The sequence below is a fragment of the Amphibalanus amphitrite genome, unplaced genomic scaffold (genome assembly GCF_019059575.1).
Source record: "Amphibalanus amphitrite isolate SeventyFive unplaced genomic scaffold, NRLGWU_Aamphi_draft 001779F_arrow, whole genome shotgun sequence".
Lineage (NCBI taxonomy): Eukaryota > Metazoa > Arthropoda > Thecostraca > Balanomorpha > Balanidae > Amphibalanus > Amphibalanus amphitrite.
In genome coordinates, this window is record NW_024883272.1 from 1,932 (window position 1) to 21,106 (window position 19,175).

General features: G+C 50.2%; 2 protein-coding genes across 3 annotated transcripts; one reads left to right on the forward strand and one right to left on the reverse strand.

The window, feature by feature from the left end:
• The first annotated feature begins 5,338 nt into the window (after positions 1-5,338).
• On the forward strand, positions 5,339-13,196 carry LOC122375117. Its single transcript, XM_043354315.1, has 5 exons — positions 5,339-5,515; positions 9,870-10,128; positions 11,653-11,795; positions 12,347-12,622; positions 12,928-13,196. The coding sequence occupies exons 1-5, from the start codon at positions 5,510-5,512 to the stop codon at positions 12,928-12,930; spliced, it is 687 nt and encodes a 228-aa protein (XP_043210250.1). The 5' UTR covers positions 5,339-5,509; the 3' UTR covers positions 12,931-13,196.
• Positions 13,197-13,260: 64 nt separating this feature from the next.
• Positions 13,261-19,145, reverse strand: LOC122375118 (protein POLR1D-like). Of its 2 annotated transcripts, XR_006255342.1 has the most exons (3): positions 18,892-19,092; positions 17,800-18,380; positions 13,261-13,699 (listed from the first exon to the last, which is right to left on the reverse strand). XR_006255342.1 is itself a non-coding variant. In XM_043354316.1 (2 exons), the coding sequence occupies exons 1-2, from the start codon at positions 18,912-18,914 to the stop codon at positions 17,888-17,890; spliced, it is 516 nt and encodes a 171-aa protein (XP_043210251.1). In that variant the 5' UTR covers positions 18,915-19,145; the 3' UTR covers positions 17,722-17,887. The 2 variants fall into 2 exon arrangements, 1 of the variants encoding a protein (XP_043210251.1); XM_043354316.1 differs by lacking the exon at positions 13,261-13,699 and having other exon boundaries at positions 17,722-18,380; positions 18,892-19,145.
• Between the last annotated feature and the right edge of the window lie 30 nt (positions 19,146-19,175).

A 19,175-nucleotide genomic window follows, 5' to 3' on the forward strand; every position in this document is an offset into this window, starting at 1 on the left:
GACCTCCGACCCTGCTGGTGTCGCTGCTGGCGGTGGTCCCCCTGCTCACCGCCAGTCCCGTGACCCGGTGATGGCCACCGGAAACACCCACTTCCGGTCCGACAGTGACCTGACCCAGCGGCGGCTGACCTGCCCAGAGGTCACACGGGGCGGGGCATGAACCGACAGGTCAGATACAGGTCATTTGGGATGTTGGGTACCTGATCTGACACTATACGGCTGGTCTGATGGAGACAAAAAGCTCCAGTTCCGGCCGAAAGTGCGGCGAGGAGTCTCACCGCTCGATGTGCTGGGCGTCGTGGGCTTACATACGTGTCATGTCTGAGTGCCGTGGTGACGTGCCAGACCTAGTTTTGACACACTGTGATACTAATCTTCGAGACCACTCACTGTAGCATGCGACGTGTATGTATGCTGCTCGTAGATCTTCAAATAGTGGCATTGTCGTGTGAGATGTACGTACTTATGAAGAGTGAATATTAACCCGCGCCGGGCCGGTGCTCGATTCCGCGCTGGGCCGGGGGAGGGGGGTGTCTGTACACCCCCTTCTTACTCCGCTCGTGGGCCACGTAGCGACACGCGGTAAGCGGCAATCGAAAGAACGTCCAAAATAAGGACAAAAATACTTCGGTCATTTTTTAGGTCAGGTCAAAGGTCAGATCACCAGAGGTCACCAAAGGTAAAATGTTGACTATTTAAACATATTGGAAACTGCCCACGGCTATCTCGGGAACCAATAGAGCTACGGCGCCGCAGAAAAGCGCATTCGATAGCCCTTTTACAGACCTTTCTGAGAGATGTTCTCAGATTTGACGTCAGGTGAACGGTTTAGCCTCCAGAGGGCAAAAACTCCAAAAATAGCTGTTTTTACGAAAAGCGTTTTTTCGGCAATAACTTTTGACTCAAAAGAGTCATGGCATTACTTTTGCCAGCATCGTGTTCCTCTCGTTGAGACGCGTCGAATGAACTATAATTTGACCTTGAAAGGTCAACTTGCAAATTTGACCTCAGGTCAAGACCATGACCTGACCGGAAAAGGTCATGTTGCATGTCAGTCGATCCGCAACGTCGAGCCGAACACTTCTAGGGCGTTTTCAGCGCTCTAGCACGCCTCTATCAGAAGTTATTAGCGGAAAACTGTTAGATTCTGTTCGTGACCTGAGATAACCTCGGGGACATAACGAGGGGTCACAGTTGCCATTTTCCGGTTCAGTGTGTCAATTGTACCTACATCTCGATGTTTGAGAGTGTCTAGAATAGCGTTCGTGCAAAACAGACGCTTTTCAATTTTCTCCCATTGACTTATAATGGAGAGGCCGCAAAATTGACCTGACCTTAGGTCACCGATATCAAAATTCCGAGATACACATTTTATAGATAATGCTGCTCTAATCAATCGCTGAAAGTTTTAAGGCAATCGATCAGTCGGTGTAGCTATGACCAGCGTTCTTATTTTTTTCTGAGGTGAGGTCACTTGTCGTGACCTGGTGACCTGGCCTAAGGCGACCTGGATCTGAAATTTTTACAACATGTGTGAAAAAGATGCACGAACAGGTGTGCAAAAAACAGTGGCGCTCCGCGCCGCCGTTTTTGAGATATCTGCGAAAAACCACAGGGGGGGTGTTCAAACACCCCCCCCCCCGGCCCGGCGCGGGTTAACTCTTGCTTATTTTACGACTGTGGATGTTTTACTATCAACAGGGATAAGGCAAGTACTTACAATAAGCTCAATACGGTCGCTACGTTATTTTCTTCCAATTATTTAACAAAAGATCTACCAATTATCATGGGTGTTTGCTAAAGCTATGTGCTGATCTTGCGTACAATAATCATAGTGACAATGTCATACAATGTTCAACTATACGAGGCCATCACCCTCGCCGCCGCTGGCGCCTCATACGCAGTTCACACAGCTGGAGCGGCGCGCGGCAGTCGTCCGTTCCACGTCCATACCAGCTGTCGTCCGGCCGGCTCAATTCCGCCAGACGAGAATACATTCTCGGCAAATCTGACCATAAAGCTCGCTCTGCTAGCGGCTGAACTCCTCCCAGTGGTGGTGCGTCTCCGCGCGACTCGTTCTGCCCCAGTGAGGTGGTCTATATTCCGGCCACGGGTAACGGCCGTGTAACCTCTGTCTCTAGCGGGTATGCGGTGTCTCGGGAAACGGCGGCGTGACGCGGCAGTGGTGATAACATCGCCGCGGAAATGGACAAGCTGACACGGATCGGGACGATTGTCGGCTCTCGCAGAGTCCGGGTCATGCCGGCTCGATCTGGTGACAATGAGTGGCGCAGCTGGACGTAATGAAACTCATCAGCGCCCCCGGCCGCTCCTCAGGCCGTCAGCCCGGCGCGGGACGGCTGCATTACGTTCTGTGTCGCGGGAGCTCCTCGCACGCATCGCTTGTGGTGATGTGTGGGATTGTTCGTGAGCGGGGCTGTTCCGTGCGTGTGTGATTGTTCCGTGCGTATGTGATTGTTCCGTGTGAGAGGAATTGCTCCGTACGTCAGCAGGGCCGCCAGTGACAAATGTGCGACTGCTAGCCGGCGAAGTTCTGCGCTGCTAAGATGTTACAGTGTTTCTGCGTCAGTGGAATGCTGAATGATTGCTGAAGTTATGGAAATGAATTTCGCTGTGGTCGTGTGGATTTGGTGCTCATATACTCAAATGAAGAATTAATTTAGTCCACGTCAGGTGTTCAATTTGAAGCTGCCCTGACTGAAATCCATTGGGAAGTCATGCTGCGTCTCTCAAAAGTAGGTAGCCGCACATCTGCTGTCGTCTTCTGGTATCCGGCTAGATTTGTTCCGCTTCGTGTGAAGAGCTCGTTTCACAGTTGAAAAACAGTCGGCTGAAATAATTTACGCCCGAAGATTGGCAGAGGTGCCTCTTCTAAGTTGATGGTAATTGGGTATGCTGACGGAAAACAAAAAGAGTTCCAAGCCGTAATAGTTCTGCCCTAAATTCGCATAGTTTGAGATGCGTTTCATTAACTATGCTAAACGTGTGAGGCAGGCAAGCTGTGAAAAAAACATTCTTCAGGACTGCAGATAAACGAATTAGATATATGCCAACTACTTATTTCTAACGTAATGGCGCCCATAATTTGCCTGGATTATTCGTTGCATTACTAATTAGGCTAAAGAAAGAAGAATGAGACGGCTCAGGCCTAGTGCCACCACACACGCCTGACTTATTGCGCTGATATGACAAGAAGATGGCCCAGGCCAGAGCACGTCAATGACAGCTCGGCAAACGGAAGCCGTGGTGCAATAATATTGGCAACAAGTGGTGAGGCTCTAATGCGTCGATCCTGTCAGTAAAGGCTTCTCCTCTGAAGATCTTTGGAGCACTGCTTTTACGATGAGGAATCATCAAGGCATGCATTGATCCCGTAGGCATGGGATTTAAATGTTCTATTCTTAAACAATTGTGTTGTTCTTTTTTTGTCTCAACAAGTTAATTTTTGCTAGAATAGAACACGTCAGTTTTGCATATTTTTCGTAAGAAAAATTGCAATAGTTCGTGGTTTTAAATCGTAAAAGCATTCTGAAATGCGTCATTAATCCTCCCCCATTCGAACTCTGCGTCACCGCGACACGGCGGCGCCTGGACACAAGATTAACCTCTATCTTGGAGTCAGGTGAGTGCACGGGGCGCGTCGGCCGGCTCGGTTAATTGGTTCTCGCAGCTGGGCGAGGCACGCCGGCCGACGATGATGGATGCCGGCGAACGGGGGCGGCCGCCGGGACTGGGCTGGGCCGGCCCCGATGGATGGCATCTCCATTGGTAGGCTGGGAGATGGATAGGTCAGAGCACCGGGTCCACAGAGGCGCCGGCGACTTATTGCTGGCTGAGCGGTCGCCTCAACCGGCAGCCGGACTGGCTCAGAGGAACGGGGTGATGGGGACCGGGGGCGTCCCAGCAGCGGGTCGGCGTTACTGGACCTGGAGATAAAACGGCGGCAGGCAGTGTCAAACCTATGAGCGTCCCGGCCACAGTAAATTGAGATCCTCACATGGACATTTAAAGCTGCTTGCTCATTCAGGTGACGCCTTTAATATTAAAGGTAGTCATTGAAGCTGGCATTTCCGAATCCTAGAGGAAAACCAATTTGTGACTTGTCCTGGAGCATTTGCCTTCCAAAGAAACGGGGCAAGTGATGCAAGTGTTCACCGCCCTAAACTCCCGTTTAACAATTTCTGATTAAGAGCCTTTGACATCGGCCACGTCTTCTTAAAGTACACAGTTTTGCTCCATCTACGTCCTACATGCTGTCATATGAAAAAATGAAAAATTATTCCGGTGCCTTTCTGGGCGTCCGGCGCGAAGGTCGTTTGTGGTTAGTTGGCTCCAAAGTCGATAATCGACGGTGACGCCCGCATGATGAAAGAAAGTCGGTGCAGATGATCGCCGGACTGAAATGAATCGATCCCGTGCGGTTGTCGCTCCGCTCACCTCCGCCTGCCAATGTTCTGCTGCTGTCGGTCGCTTTCAGAATGCTGCTGAGTTCGAAGAATATTTCATTGGATGTTGTTACATGTTAGATCTAAATTACCTTAGACCGGCTTTACTTTTTATGTGTGTGGTAATTTACGACAGACAATAATATCGTTCATTGTTGGTCCACTGGAGTTAAAATATTCTCGTTTTAGTTAGATTGTTTTTCACCGGTTCTCCAGAGTTGTCAACTATATAAACAGAGCCAGACCAGCAAAGAACTTCTGTCCTTTAATAGTTTCTATCTTGTGCCACTGATCAGCTCATACTAGCTCCGACAATAATTCCATGACGCTCTATGAATACCCTTGAGAAAGTTACATAAGAATCAGACCTGAACCTAACCCGGCTGCCGCCGCCGACTGGCCGTGCCAGACGAACAAACCCGCCTGGGGCGCGGAGCGGGGGGGGGGGGGGGCGGGGGCGTCCTTGACCGCGGTCGATTCTGATCAATCGCTGTCGGCGGAGCGCGGCCGCCCGCCGACTCGCCGGGATGAGCCGCCGTGAACTGAGGTCCGCCGGCCCATCCCGGTCACGCATCACATCACTCGGCGCTCGGCCAGATATGACAGAAACCATTACCGATCTGACAACGCCAACCAATAAGCGTCACACGTTAAATAGCCGCGGGTGTGGGCTGCGCAGTCCCGGCTGGATATAGATGCGGCTCTACGTGCCAACGGTTTTTATTATCGAAATGGAACGACGCGGCGTGACGTCAACAAACCGACCTATCAATTTGATACAATGGAACGTTTCTATTTCAGTTAACTATTGACACCTTACAACTTTCGGACCCATAAGTGTGACAGCTGTACACGCATTTATCACATTCCAGTTGAGGCCTGCGATTGCGAAGCGTGCGTATTTGACGTAGTTTTGTTGATGACGCGGGCCCTCTGCCCGGGGCGACCTCTGACCGGTCGTGGGTCACCCGGCCGCCCGGCCGTAGTCGGCTGGCGGGCCCGGCGTTGTGGAGACGACTGGTCGTGAAGAGGAGCGAGACACGATGCGGGTAAGTGAGCATTGTTCCGGGAATTGTTACCAGGATGGGTTGCAGGACTAGCATGGATTGGTGACTTAGAAGGGTAGGCGGCAGTCAATGAATTCAGCACTCATCTCCATTGGGACTCAGATTCGCGCCAAATTGCCCAGTCGTTTAAAAGCATCTGCATATGCTCATTTTTTTTGCGTTTGCTATGCCAATATCCAAACCAATACAAATTTCGCATTTCATGGAGTCGGGTTCTGCGCTGCTGCATGTGCACAGTTGCAGGAGCCGTTTCTATACACCTACCGAATGAACACCCAACTTGAACTCTGGGCTGGCAGAAGTCCAGGGGCCGTATTTACGTTGACTTGGTAAGTCGATTTTCTTTCGTAAGTATCATTTGGTATCCACGTCGACGCTTCGCAAGTTTTTATCGACGGAGTTCACGTCATTAAAAAATTGTTGAAGTAGGTCATGCGTAAGAAAAATTTTACGAAAATGATCGACCTGAATACGGCCACAGACTGGGTTGGGTCGAGTGACATCCCTTCAATGGATTATCATGTATTTGCTGACTGATAGCATCATATATAGATTCTGGACACTGCACTGAATCACATGAAAAGCAACGTTTGCCCTTCAAAAGCCGTGTGAACCTCAGCTTCAGTATAGTAGGGGAGAGTGGGGTAAGATGCCCAGGGTGGGAAAGACGCCCCACCCCCTCTAGCGATGAAACAAAGAATCGGACCTGGAAATTAATGTTCTTAGCGTAAAGCGGAAGCCTGCCCTGTTAACGGCACAAAAAATTGCGAAGCTCAGTTGGGCAACGGCTGGCTGATGACTGCATGTTTTTTATTTGCTGCTTTCAAAAAATATTTTGGTGTCAGAACATTGTAAATATCAAAGAAGGTGAATAATTTTTGCGTCCCTTGCTATAGTCGTGATACATTAGCATGCGTGTACTGTGTCCCAAACAGTTTGTTTCATGGTGTAGTTTTATGGCTAACAAATTGTACTGATTTAATGTTACTTCGGTACCTTGGGGTAAGATGCCCCCTGTCCTGATGGGGAAAGACGCCCCCCTAAATCCGTAGGCTGTCCTTCAAACAGCCCGTCAAATCATTTATTACATACTTGTGATGTAGACAAAAGCCGATCTGGGACTATTGAGAGTCCAGTACGGTCGGGTGCTCCCCATGCCGGTCTCTCGGCCCACATAGCGACTTTTTGGGCGGCATCTGACTCTGAGAGCCCTCACGACGGCCTCTGTGGGCCCAATTATTGGCTCCAGGGCCCCTCACGACATCCTTTGAGGGCTCCCACGTTGGCCCCACGGGCCGCACTGGCATCGGAGGTTCCCACGATGGGCTCGAGGGCCCTCAAGCATCATGAAGACCTATAAGAGCCCCACGGTGGTCTCCGAACGCCACCACGTAGGCTTGTTTGGCCGCGCTGGACTATGATGGCCCTAACGATGACCTCTGAAGCCCCTTACGACTACTTTTGAGGGCCCTTATGATGACGTTTGGTGTCTACTGCAGGCTCGAAGGGACTACTGATTCGTTCAGGCGATTCACGTGCCCATTTATGTCACTTATAGTGCAGGGGGCATCTTTCCCAACGTCAGGGGGCGTCTTTCCCACCCTGTGGGGTAAGATGCCCCCTTTCACTTCTTCAGGAAAATGCTTAATAGCAAAAAAAGTAATAATATTTCAGGCACGAAAGTGTGACATTTTTGGAGAAAAATGATGTCGGCTTCCGTTGAAACTCCAAGTTTTTGCTTTCCCATCGTCATTTTCGAATAATATATGACATAGTAAAACCCTGGGCATCTTTCCCCACTCTCCCCTACGGGGACCCGCAGTTGCTACTGTACAGCAACCCTGAGTAAATTGTCCCAGCACCCTCACACGGAACAACGATAAGCTGTCAGAGGGCACGCACAGAAAACCTCAGCTGCTCTTGTACAGGGACCGGCAGCCGATATCAATGTTATCGGTTGTTACCTACTGGACAGGCAGACGGCTGGAGTTGGGGTTCGTGTACAGTAGCAACTGCGGGTCCCCGTACCACCCTTTTTTACCTTTAAAGGGACCCTCCCACCTTCAAAAAAGTTAATGAATTGGCATGAAAGTGATTGTCGCTAGGTTCAGAAAGAGCAAAAACGAATATCTACCAAATTTCATCGAAAAATATTCACCGGTTTTCAAGGTGTTAGACTTTTACTTTTGTTTACTTTTTGGAATCTCCGCTGTTCCTAGCGACTTTATTTGAAAGTGCGGCATTTGTTGCGCGCTTAGCAGCATATACCACCGCGTGCTACAAAACGTTTTAGTCAAACATTTAAAAATCGTTAGATCTCCGCTGACGTCACAAATTCTAAGGGGGCATACCAATGCACTAGCCCCTTAGAATCCGAAAACTGCAAGTTTGAAATTCCATATCTCCGAATTAAAGCATTTGTCGATGTTGTGAGTGCCCAAACCGGTATTTGCAGGCCATCGCCACCAATTTGGCTATCTCAACTCAAAACTAATGTTAAGGTGGGAGTGTCCCTTTAATATTGGAATGATGAACGTACAGCCCTCTGCAGACTGCGTGGTAGGTATTCTTTTTTTTTTCGACAAAACCGGGAATAACGCGAATGCTAGGCAGGCTATCGGCCACTCGGAAATCGTAACACCAACATGTGCGAGACTCGGTACCTTAGATTGGGTTTATCATTCATGGTCTACATTTTCCATCCAGTTTGGCAACAAAGCCTAAAAGTTTATTTTTGTCCCCCCCCCAAACAAAATTTTGCATTTTGTTGCCACACTAGGCGTATACTTTGTTTGGTGATAGGCCAAATCAAAAGGGTGGAGCATGGCACATCTATTTGCATGAATTCCGACCGACTGATAATATAGCCTTTAAGTTATTATCCGTTTTGTCGAAAAAGAATACCTACCTACCACGCAGTCTGCAGAGGGCTGTACCTTCCGACTAACGTGATGTTCATAAGCAGGGCCCGGCGTCTGGAAGGAAAGTGGTTAGATAGGCGGACCGCAAAACTGACTAAGACTTCTGATGTTGTTTGTGACTTGTGAGTGCGCGTTACGGCCACGTTTTCCTCTAGAGAGCTGCTTGGCCGATTTTCCCCCATACTTGGTACGTTTGGACATTCTCAAGTTAGTACCTACGCTTATCCATGTTATGGCCTACTAGACCCCTGGAAATCAAGTGGCACCACGTGAACTTCGCAACACGTGTACTAACCCTCGCACGACCAGGCCATTTCTCATAACACGAACGACCAGGGGGGGGGGGGTTGTTACGACCCCCCCCCCCTGGCGTTTCGAAACGGAAGGTCGTAGAGCTTAGCGGAAAAAACCAACGGATTGCTCTCAACGAGATCTCGCGAATGGTGGTATATTTTTTGGTCCTAGGTCAACATTTGACCTACTTTTGACCGGTCAAAGGTCAAATTTTCGGAAAAATAGACTTTTTTCAACTTTCGGCGGCGATTGCGGCAAAACGGTGGGAGATATCGACTTGAAACCTTCACTATCGTGTTCCTTGATCAATTCTCTATCGTTTGGTATGTATTTCGTTTCCCTAGCTCTAAAAATGGCGCGTTGGGAGCGCCGGAAGTCGGCAAGGTCACAGTCGGCGGCAGAAATTCGAAAAATCAAAATTTAAGTTTTTGAAATCTGATTGTATTTTTGGATTTGGGAGGTCCATTTGCTCCCTATAGAAGCTAATATTGCTGCATATTCCCATTGAGGTGACAAGAATTAGCAAAATAGTGGTTCGGGCGCTTTTCAAAAATAGTACCGGACGCTGTTCCTCTTGTGACGTCATAACTCCGTGACCTGACCTGACCCGGTCAATTTTCTTGCACCATACGATAGCCAATGCTTGCCCCAACATGCATGGGAAGTTTCATCATGATCCATCAAACAATGTGGGTATCACCGGCAGAAAACCTAGGGATTCGGCGCACACGTTTGGTAACTGTCGGCCGGAGGCTGTACCTCTTATGACGTCATAACTCCGTGACCTGACATGACCCGATCAATTTTTTTTCGGCAAAAGATGCGCAAAGATTGCCCCAGAGGGTATTGAAAATTTCAGCCCGCTACGACAAGTCGTTTAGCGTGCACTTCGAAAAAACCTCAGGGGGGGGGGTGATACAACCCCCCCCCCCCCCTAGGCGTTCTAGGGCTAACTTCGCTCACGACCTCACTGTTGAGTAGCAAGTCCACCAAGTTTGATATTTAACCAGAATTTCATCGCGCACCTCAAGATTACTCAGTCGTCATGTCCGTCTCTCAAGTTGTACAGCTACTCGCCTCCTGTGAATCTCGTCACCACCGCTGGCTCCCTCTGCCCTCAGATCTGGAGCTCGGAGCGCCGTCTGGCGGTAACCACCCTGGCCGCCCTGGCTGCGCTGATCGTGCTGCCGCGGCCGGCCGCCGCCTTCGTCAGTCGCCGAACGTGCTACTGCGACCTGCGCCAGGGCCGGCTCATGTTCAGCCCCCTGCTGATGGACGTGCCGGACCCGGTGCTGAAGGATTTCCTGGTGTCGTGCCGGCGGGCCGAGACCTGGTGCCCGTCCGCCTGCCGGCGCGCCGCCCGCAAAACTCTGCTCAACGGTCAGTGACCTGCACCGCTCGACGGGGAAACGGTATACTTTTGTGCCACAAGGTAATAACAGCCCGCGTCGAAACAGTCGCCAATCCGCGGTTCCTCTGCACCTGTTCTGAAATTTTGTTTATATTATCTTAGGTGTACGAAAAAGTCGACTGACTGTGTGCTCTCCCACGCTCATCAATTTAGACATCGACACGCCCTATCCCCAGCTAATAACACCAAATTGCACATAAAGCCAGCAGCATCACTATCAGCAACGTAACCAGCGTGCCTGTGGCACAAATCGAATGAGAACATTTCGAGAGTAGATCCAGCTGTGTCTCTTCATCTTTAAATAAAAATGCTAATATGGCTAGAATGGTGGTAGGGTAACTATGGGGAAAACGCACCCCTGGGTTAAACGCCTCCCCTAAAAAAATCGTATTTCTTATCGACGGATAGGTGTTTTATCCTGTCTTTCAGAACAGTCAGCTGCTTGTTTACGTAGGTCTCTATTTCCGGTTCTGAGTCTTGAGGAGCAGCGTGGGTAGGTGCTGATGCTGGTTTTGGGTGTTGTTTTTGTTGTTTTTACAGAAGATTCCTAATATTTTGATGCCCTTTTTATATCACAAAACTTGCTATTGTGCACATCACTCTAAACTGCGTTTTATTGTCATTCTGTTGAATATATTATGCTGCGGCGTTAGTGGCGCGTTTTTTGTCAATATTTTGTTGACCGGAAATGGAGTGGATGGGGCAAGACGCCTACTCGATGCATGGGGCAAGACGCCCCCAGTTTTCTGAAAGGGGGGCGTTTTGCACGGTGGTGAGAGTGCAGGGTAGCGCCCTGTAGGTCGGGGCCGAAAAGGCCTCTCCCTGTCCTTTTTTGCTGATATATCCTAAACGACTGCAGATATCGTCACCAAACTTTCAGGACTCCTCCGGGCATCCATTTTACACATTGCAACAAAATTTTATTCTAAAGGCTATGATAGGTTGACCACAAATGCCGTCAGAATGACGTCAAGTTCTGCCATGTTCATCATTTTCTGTTGATAGATGGGGTGGGGGCGCTTTGCACATGGGTGTGGGCGTATTACCCAGGGTATGGGGCAAAACGCCCTTTTGCAAGGGTATGCGAAAACCTTTTTGGGGGGTTAAATACTTCACGCAGGTGTCTTTTCTTGGTCTCAAAACGTAGTAAAAAGAATGAGCTACATGATGGTGCCCAAAGGTTTAAGTAATCTGTGTTGGGTTGAGTGTCAGAAGGTTTCGCGCTTAAGGGGGGCGTTTTTGACCTATTCACCCTACCTATTGCTTTCAATCAACCAATATAAAATAGGAGCAACATAATCGCACCTTTTTCCCGTCTCTAGACCTGATTCAATGTGTCTTTTTGTCTTGTTTGATGTAAAGATATGCACTAGAACTGGAACACCACTGGTTCTTGTTTCCATTTCCACTGCCATCAATGTCCTTTTCCTTATTCTCTCGGGCTTATGATAACCATCCCAAAAGCGACAACGCTGTAATGATTCTGATTGCAGGTGGCGACGGGGACGTCTCGCCGCTCAGAGGCGCTGCTGGCGAGGCGGCCTGCACTGCCGTGGGTCACGCCACCCCCGCCGAGAATCCTGTACATGTGTTCGCCACCTACCGCGTCAGCAACTGTCGGAGCAGCGGCAGCCACGTGAGTATCCTTCCTGTGTTAGCGCCCGCCGCAGCGCCTCCGGTCCTGAGGCTGGGAGTCGTGCGGTGCAGCATGCACCAGGCGCTGTTTGTAGTGACATCTAGCGGGTGGGATAAGAACTACGCTGCACTGCGGCACAGCATGAATCAGGCGCTATAAATGAGAGACGTCTAGCGAGTGGGATAAGAACTACGTTGCACTGCGGTGCAGCATGGATCAGGCGCGATAACTGAGAGGCATCTAGCGGAGAGGAAGGTAACTAAACTATACTATATGTATTGCGGAACAGCATGCGCGGTATGTAGGGCGTTATGGCAGGGAGGCATAGACTTAATTATGCTGGCTTACGAGTTTGCATTGCTGCACGGACACGGTGCACACGTTTAGCAACAGATCTTGTGGTTGTAGCGTGAGGCAACTCGTCAGGTGTCGCTGTGTTTGGATGTCGTAGTACGCGGTTATTATGGAGGGATCAATGAATATGCGTGAGGCGTATGCTGACTTCGTAAAACGTCTACTGATCGGTCTCGTCTTTCCATTCCTTTCGCCAGTACTTCGGACGGCTGTGCTGCCGGCAAGACGCAGACGGTATAGTAACATTTAACGAGCTCTGCACATGTGAACCGGCGCCCTCGGAGGAAATGGCGGGGCTAGTCTCCGCTGCCACAGAAAAAGCCGAAGCCGCTGCCACAGAAAGTGCCGAAGCCGTTGACCCTGCCGCTACTGAACACGGCGGCCCAAATACAACGGAATCATCGTCATCCCAAGCAGTGCCCAGTCCGGCGGCGGAGAAAGCTGGGGAGATGGCGTCTCCCCCTTCAGTTGAGGTCAGAATTCTTGCACCCATCGATATTGATATGTTTTGCAGTGTGCCTTTAGATGTATTTATTAAGAATCTTTAGATAACCCTAGTTCACTTTTTGCTTACATCTGACTATCCTCAGATTTGCAACCACTCCTGCTGGGTTTTGTAACGGTATGTCTATAAACTCGTGTTAACCTTTCCATAGATGGGGCACTCGACAAATTTACTTCATAAGCCCCATTAAACTGCCACACCTACTGGTCCACTGACCGAGGTCAGACCGCCAATCACCAACTGACCCCGTCCCTCCCGGCCCCCATGTTACAGTGACGGGGTCCGCATCCCTGACGCCGGCAGTGCTGTGTCGAAGAGATAGCCGTCCAACGCGGTCGACACGGGCCACTCAATCGCTGCATGGAACTGCTCACAGCGGTGGATCGGGATGCCCCCTCCCCCCACAGTATCTGTATCATGCAATGACGGTGAAGAGTCAACTGTGATCATCGCGCAGTAAAAGATGGTCGCTGTTCAATGTGGTGGTTTCAGCAAGTGGCATCGCCGATACGGGAGTATCAGTACACGACAAACTATTGAAATCACGACTTTGCGCAAATGTTTGAATGTTTGAAAGCATTGGATGATAGAAGTAAGATCCCGGGCCGTGGTGTGTGCGATCACGAGGCAGTCTATTTATTCTGTCACGGACAAACGTCACCCCATTCCAGGCGCTGCTCCGGTAATATTGGACGGGGACAGCGTGTGGTGCCCAGAAGGAAACAGCGAGCTGAAAAAAATCGTCTCCGGGAACAGTCGTCCCGGAAAAATCACACAGCGCACAATAAACTAGCGGCTAAAAATTGTAGTTCAGCGAACGAAGAAATGCGTACCTACCGTATCTTGGTACCAAGCATGATCAACCTTGGGAAATGGGGAATACCATTTCCCTCTCAACTTCGCAACGCCCGAGCGAGCCGAGTAATGAAAGCACCATTTGAAAATCGATTGCAGGATGTGCAGAAATTCGCATACATTTCTACCAATCATAAGTCTTCCGGTGCCTACTCTCAGTTTTACGGCTTCAATGCGCAATTTACAGAGCCTGCAAAGTGCAAGGAACAGTTGCAAATGCAATTTGTCTATATCACTGAAAAATGGGAGGTTTGCTACGTCTTAGCCACTTGAATACCTAAGAGCATGAAACAATGTGCACACAAGGGCGCACACAAGGGGGGGGGGCACACGGGCCCGTGCCCCCCCCCCATTCGAGTTGGGGGGCCCAACTCGAAGGAAGGGGCCCATTTGAGGCGGCCGAAGGCCGCCTCAAATGGGCCTCTAACTAATCCTTAGACCACCGAAGACAGTGTACAACGGGCCCTCAAATGGCCTTAAAGGGTCCTCAGATGGTCTCAAAAGGCCCTCAGATGGCCTCGAAGGGCCCTCAGTTAGCGTCATAGGGCCCTCATCTGGTGTCAAAGGGCCCTTAATGGTGTCAAAGGGCCCTCAGATGGCCTTAAGGAGCCCTCAGATGACCTCAAAGGACTCTCAGATGGCCTTAAAGGGCCCTCAGATAGCCTCAAAGGGCCCTCAGCTAACGTCAAACGGACGTCAGAAGGCCTTAAAGGGTGTCAAAGGTCCCTGAGCTGGCGTCAGAGGGCCATGCCCTTGCGTCAAATGGCTCTCCGAAGGCTCTAAAGGGTCCTTAGCTGGTGACAGAGGGCCCCCAGCTGGTGCCAGATGGCCACCAGCTGGCGCCAAATGGCCATCAGAAGGCCTCAAACAGTCCTCAGTTGGCGTCAAGCGGCCCTCAAAAAGCCTCCAGGGGCCCTTAGAAGACCTCAAGGGGCCCTCAGAAGACCTTAAAGAGCGTCAAAGGGCCTTGAGCTAGCGTCAGAGGGCCCTGAGCTAGCGTCAAACTTAAAGTGCCCTTAGCTGGTGTCAGAGGGCCCCAGTTGGTGTCAGAGGGTCATCCATTGGCGTCTAATGGCCATTAGAAGGCCCAAAAACGATCCTCAGCTGGCGTCCAACGGTCCTCAGCTGACGTCAAGAGACCCTCAAAAGGCTTCAAATGCCCCTCGACTGCTCAAAGGGCCCTTAGAAGGCCTCAATGGGAACTCAAGAGACGTTAAACGGCCCTCAAAAGGCTTGAAAGGGCCCTCTGCTGATGGCAAAGGGCTCGCACCTGAGTCAATAAGAGCCTTGTCAAAAAACGGACCTGAGAAACCTTGCCGGCCCTGGTTATCTGCGGGACTCCTACACTTACCTGAGTGGCCCCCGTTTACTGAGGGGCCCTGGTTATTGATGGGGTCCCTGGTTACTACCAGAGGGGCCATGGTCACCTGGTGGGCCCCTGATCAATTGAAAACCCCTGGTCATCTGAAACGCCCCTGATTACCTAAAGGGTCCCATCACTTGGATTCAGTGACATAGCAAGGGAGCGAGGGGGTACGTGCCCGTTCTCGGGTTTAAGGTTCCTTCGAAACCGAGGGGCCCTGCGGCGCCAGTTGGTAGCAGAGGGTTCGCGCTGGCCGCACTTCAACTCGGAAGGACACCACAGGGCTTGTGGGGGGACGTTATTGGCTCCTATGTAGCCACAATTATCTTCATAAAGGCCCAATGCCGGTTTCTGAGAGACCTCGCCGGCCGCTCAGGGCCCTAAGTAGTAACGGCCAACGAGGGATTGGCTGCTATGGCTCCACATCCGTCTGTGATAGACACACGGTCCACACCAGTGTTTCTAAAGGCACCCACAACGGCAACTGCGAGGCCCCTCGCCCCACCTCCAAGGGACCCCCACCAGCGCACCTTAAAGGAAATAGTTCACTTTCCTGAAATTAGTATTTTGCTATGGATTTATGTTTTTTATGCTCAAAATGATCAGAAAATAAGACAAAACGTTTTTGTAAAAAGGATTATTTTTTTATATTTTAGTATAAGAAGAACTATATTCTATATAAAATAATGTTTGACGCGGAAGCTTATTACGCGTTGACCAGGGTTGGCAGGGGGTGGCAAAAACTGGTTTTTGCCAGTGGTTTTAACCGGTTTAAACCGGCTGGCAGAAACCCTGGTGGCAAGAACTGGCAAAAACTGGCTAAAACTCAGATGGCCAAACCTACAACTTTACTAGTTAGGAATGGATTTGAAATGTACAAATGCATTTCAGGTAGTTATATAGATGCACTAAACATTCTGAAGTTGCCTGATTACTTATCCCTGCGTAAAATGTCTATGCATGTCGGTAGACATCCACAACGGAATGTATTTCCATGTAAGGGGAGAGTGGGACAAGGCGGCCACGGCAAGTAGGGTGTCATGCGGTGCCGTGCGCATATCAGTGGCAGATACCTCTTCGCACTTCTGATTGTGCAGGACTCACCCAGTCACCCTTGCACTGGCTCATTTGTCACCCCCAAAAGGGATCTTACTAGCTCCTTATGGATAGCCCATGAAAATGTTTCTGAGTTAGGTATGAAACATTTCAATGGTTAATGTCACTTCTGTTTGAAAGCATAAAGCTCATAAAGCTTTCACCGAATTCTCCTTAAAATGTTTCCTGTTCAAAATCATGTCTAGGCATAGCATTGTGATATTTCTGAGTTTATGCCAGTTTTTGCCACTTTTTGCCGGTTAAAACCGGTTTAAACCGGCAAATGGCATAAACTAGTTTTTGCCGGCAAAAATGCCAACCCTGGCGTTGACCAATCATATTGCGTAGGACAAACCCATCGGCTGTAAGCAGCATTCTGATTGGCTGACGATGACGTGACTGCATTCCTCAGCAAGGCACGCATTCCTCTGCAAGGCACTCTTTTCGGAACGAAAAATGGAATATCTTCGTCTAGGGTGATCGTTGGGCCGTAAAAGCTTCTGATTTGTGCTAGTCTCAGCGCAAGCAACAAAACTGCTATTCCAGTTCCAAACCCCATGTTAAAAGTGAACTATTTCCTTTAAGGGCCTACATCGGCGGCTCTGAGAGTCCCCACACCGACGCCTCTGAGGGCCACGTACCAGTGACTCTGAGGGCCTCTTACCAGCCTCAGAGTGTCCTTGCCAGCCTATGACGGGCCACTTTTCACTTGCAGGCCATTTTGCAGGGCCACACACATGCCAATGATGGCCCCACCAGTGTCTCTAAGCCCTAAGACCCCGCAACGGCGCCTGTGAGGACCCAACACCAGCGCATCTGACGGCCTTTCACTGGCACCTTTGAACGCGCCACACACCGGTGACTCTGAGGAGCTCGCTCGCTTCGCTCGCTCGTAAAATACCATGTAAATTAGGCATTAGTGTACATTAGGCACACTCCTCGGGCATAAATGATACTTTTGCTTGCCAATTTCCCACATTTTCTCATGCAAAGACCGTTTTAAAGAGACCCGTCTGCCAGTGAGACTGGACCCACCGTGCCTCCCTCCTCCCATCGAAAGGTCCTGGGTATGTACATCCTTGCCTGAGCTGATCCCGGGCGCCCGGGTGACTCGCGGGCCCGGGGTCAGGTGACCAGCAGGTGACCCCCTCTTGGGCGAAATTATGGGTACGTGTCCGACATGCATCGTACATAGTCCTGTTGATTTGATTCATTGGTTAATCATTAAATATAAGTTATAATCTGGATCTCCAGTCTGTGATCCCGCATCGTATCAGATATAATGACATTTCATGTCGATGTGCCTAAAAAAATATGCGAATATACGTAGTGAAAAAGGAGTGCTGCTCCCGCTCCTACACATCCGGGCCAAACAGTGACCGGCCCCTACTTCTAGCCACCCGGGGCCGGTCGGCCGGCCGGCAGTCAGTCGCTGCCCGGGGCTGATTTCTGAGGGACCTGCAAAAATGTTTAATAATGAAATGTTTTACGTAATAAATTAGATGATTAGGTACATATATGTACCGGCCCTGAGTCGCATTTGAGAAAAAACAGCCTAGCGTAAAAATATATGTTTTGAAAATTAAGCTGGTACCGAAATAATTGTTTTACCATGCATTGACAAACCAATTGCTCAAGCTTCAAACCAACCGAAATATAGCCCCGTGGGCCGTATTTTTTCTTGGGGGGGGGGGCCTTCGGCATGGGGGGCCCAGTTCGAAGGTCGTGCCCCCCCCCCATTCAAAAATCCTGTGTGCGCGCCTGTGTGCACAAAAAATGTATCCAAATGCATTGTCGCATCGAAATTGCATAGGTAACATATAAGCAGTTACCAGATGTACAGATGTATACCTAGTTGAGATCGGACACACAAGAAACCATCACACCGACTTCGCTGCCGTCTGGAACGCTTTCAACTGACTATCGCGACGCCAACTTGGCATTTTTACTTGAACGATTTAGTGCCGCGTCATCGCCCACTCCTTTCTCGTTTTTAGTTCTCGCCTTGCTCCGCCTCTCCGCAGGCTTCACTCGCGGGTTCACCTCAGTCCCACACCTCGCACCACTCTTCTCTGTCCTCTCACTGGTCTTTCCACTACGCTCCTCTCTCCCCACTCTCTCCGGCGACTCTGTCCTCTCGTGGCGGTCCTGCACACGCACACCGTGCCCCTGCCAGGCTGATGAGTGCCGGGGCGGGTCGCCCCTGCCACTATCACCGTCCGGCCGTCGGCGGTACGGGCCGGCGACGTGCCGCTCCCGCACCCTGTTGGACGCCAGGGTGTGACGAAGGGTGTTCGCCAAGAAGCGTTTGTCAGTGTTGGGTACGGTCCCAGGCAGCCAGGCCATCGAGCCACCCACCTGGGCGCGAGCCTCACCACGCTTTGCCTCCTTGAGAAGCTCTTCGGCTGCCAGCCTGGGGGCAAGGGAGGACATGTCAGGCGAATGTTAATCTTGCAATGGAATGCAAGATCAACATGAGCTCATACAGAGGCGGATCCAGCTCAGAGTTTTGGGGGGGGGGCAAACCATAGAAATTTATCGATTCTTTCCATGCATCGTCCATAGGCGTAATGTTAACATCATGCCGTTTGGGGGGGGCAAATGCCCATTTTGCCCCCCCCCCCTGGATCCGCCACTGAGCTCATAAGAATGTTGCTTTGGGTGCTGTTGATCATTTAGAAGAAAGTCTTTTAGAAGAAAGATGGTTGCGCCTGGATTTTCTCACTTACAAAACCTATCTTTGGGGCTTCTAGCATTTTGGCAGGGGACATTTCCATTCAGCATACAATCACACTGAAGTAGAGCCTTGCACTAAAGTGATAAAGGAAGGAATCTCACTGGAATGAATAAAAACAGTGAGTGACGCGCAATCACTCACCTGGCAAGCTGAAAGAGTCCAAGTCAGACACTCGCCCAACACTCACCTGTTGAGATCCTCGTCGTCCATTTTGGAAGATTTTAGAACATCTAGCTGTCAATATGTGCTGGGTTAAAAAGACGTTCACCAGAGCCACAGCCTTATCCTAACAATCCTCGAAATTTGTGCATATTACTCAAATTGACAGGAACCCTTGACAGACACATCACCGCGCATGGGATAGATACACGAGTTACACTTGAGTTACACAATACACAAGCACCTAGCCAATATTTGTTGTCTAGTCGCAAGCGTCTCAATCACGCAGAAATAGTCACGCGTTTTCCCTTC

Excerpts from the sequence above, each read along its gene's own strand:
- LOC122375117 (XM_043354315.1), top strand. Across the intron at positions 10,129-11,652 it reads CCGCAAAACTCTGCTCAACG|GTGGCGACGGGGACGTCTCG; the intron begins GTCAGTGACCTG and ends TTCTGATTGCAG. Across the intron at positions 11,796-12,346 it reads GTCGGAGCAGCGGCAGCCAC|TACTTCGGACGGCTGTGCTG; the intron begins GTGAGTATCCTT and ends TCCTTTCGCCAG.
- LOC122375118 (XM_043354316.1), bottom strand. The coding sequence starts at position 18,914 with ATGGACGACGAGGATCTCAACAG. Across the intron at positions 18,381-18,891 it reads GACGACGAGGATCTCAACAG|GCTGGCAGCCGAAGAGCTTC; the intron begins GTGAGTGTTGGG and ends CCTTGCCCCCAG.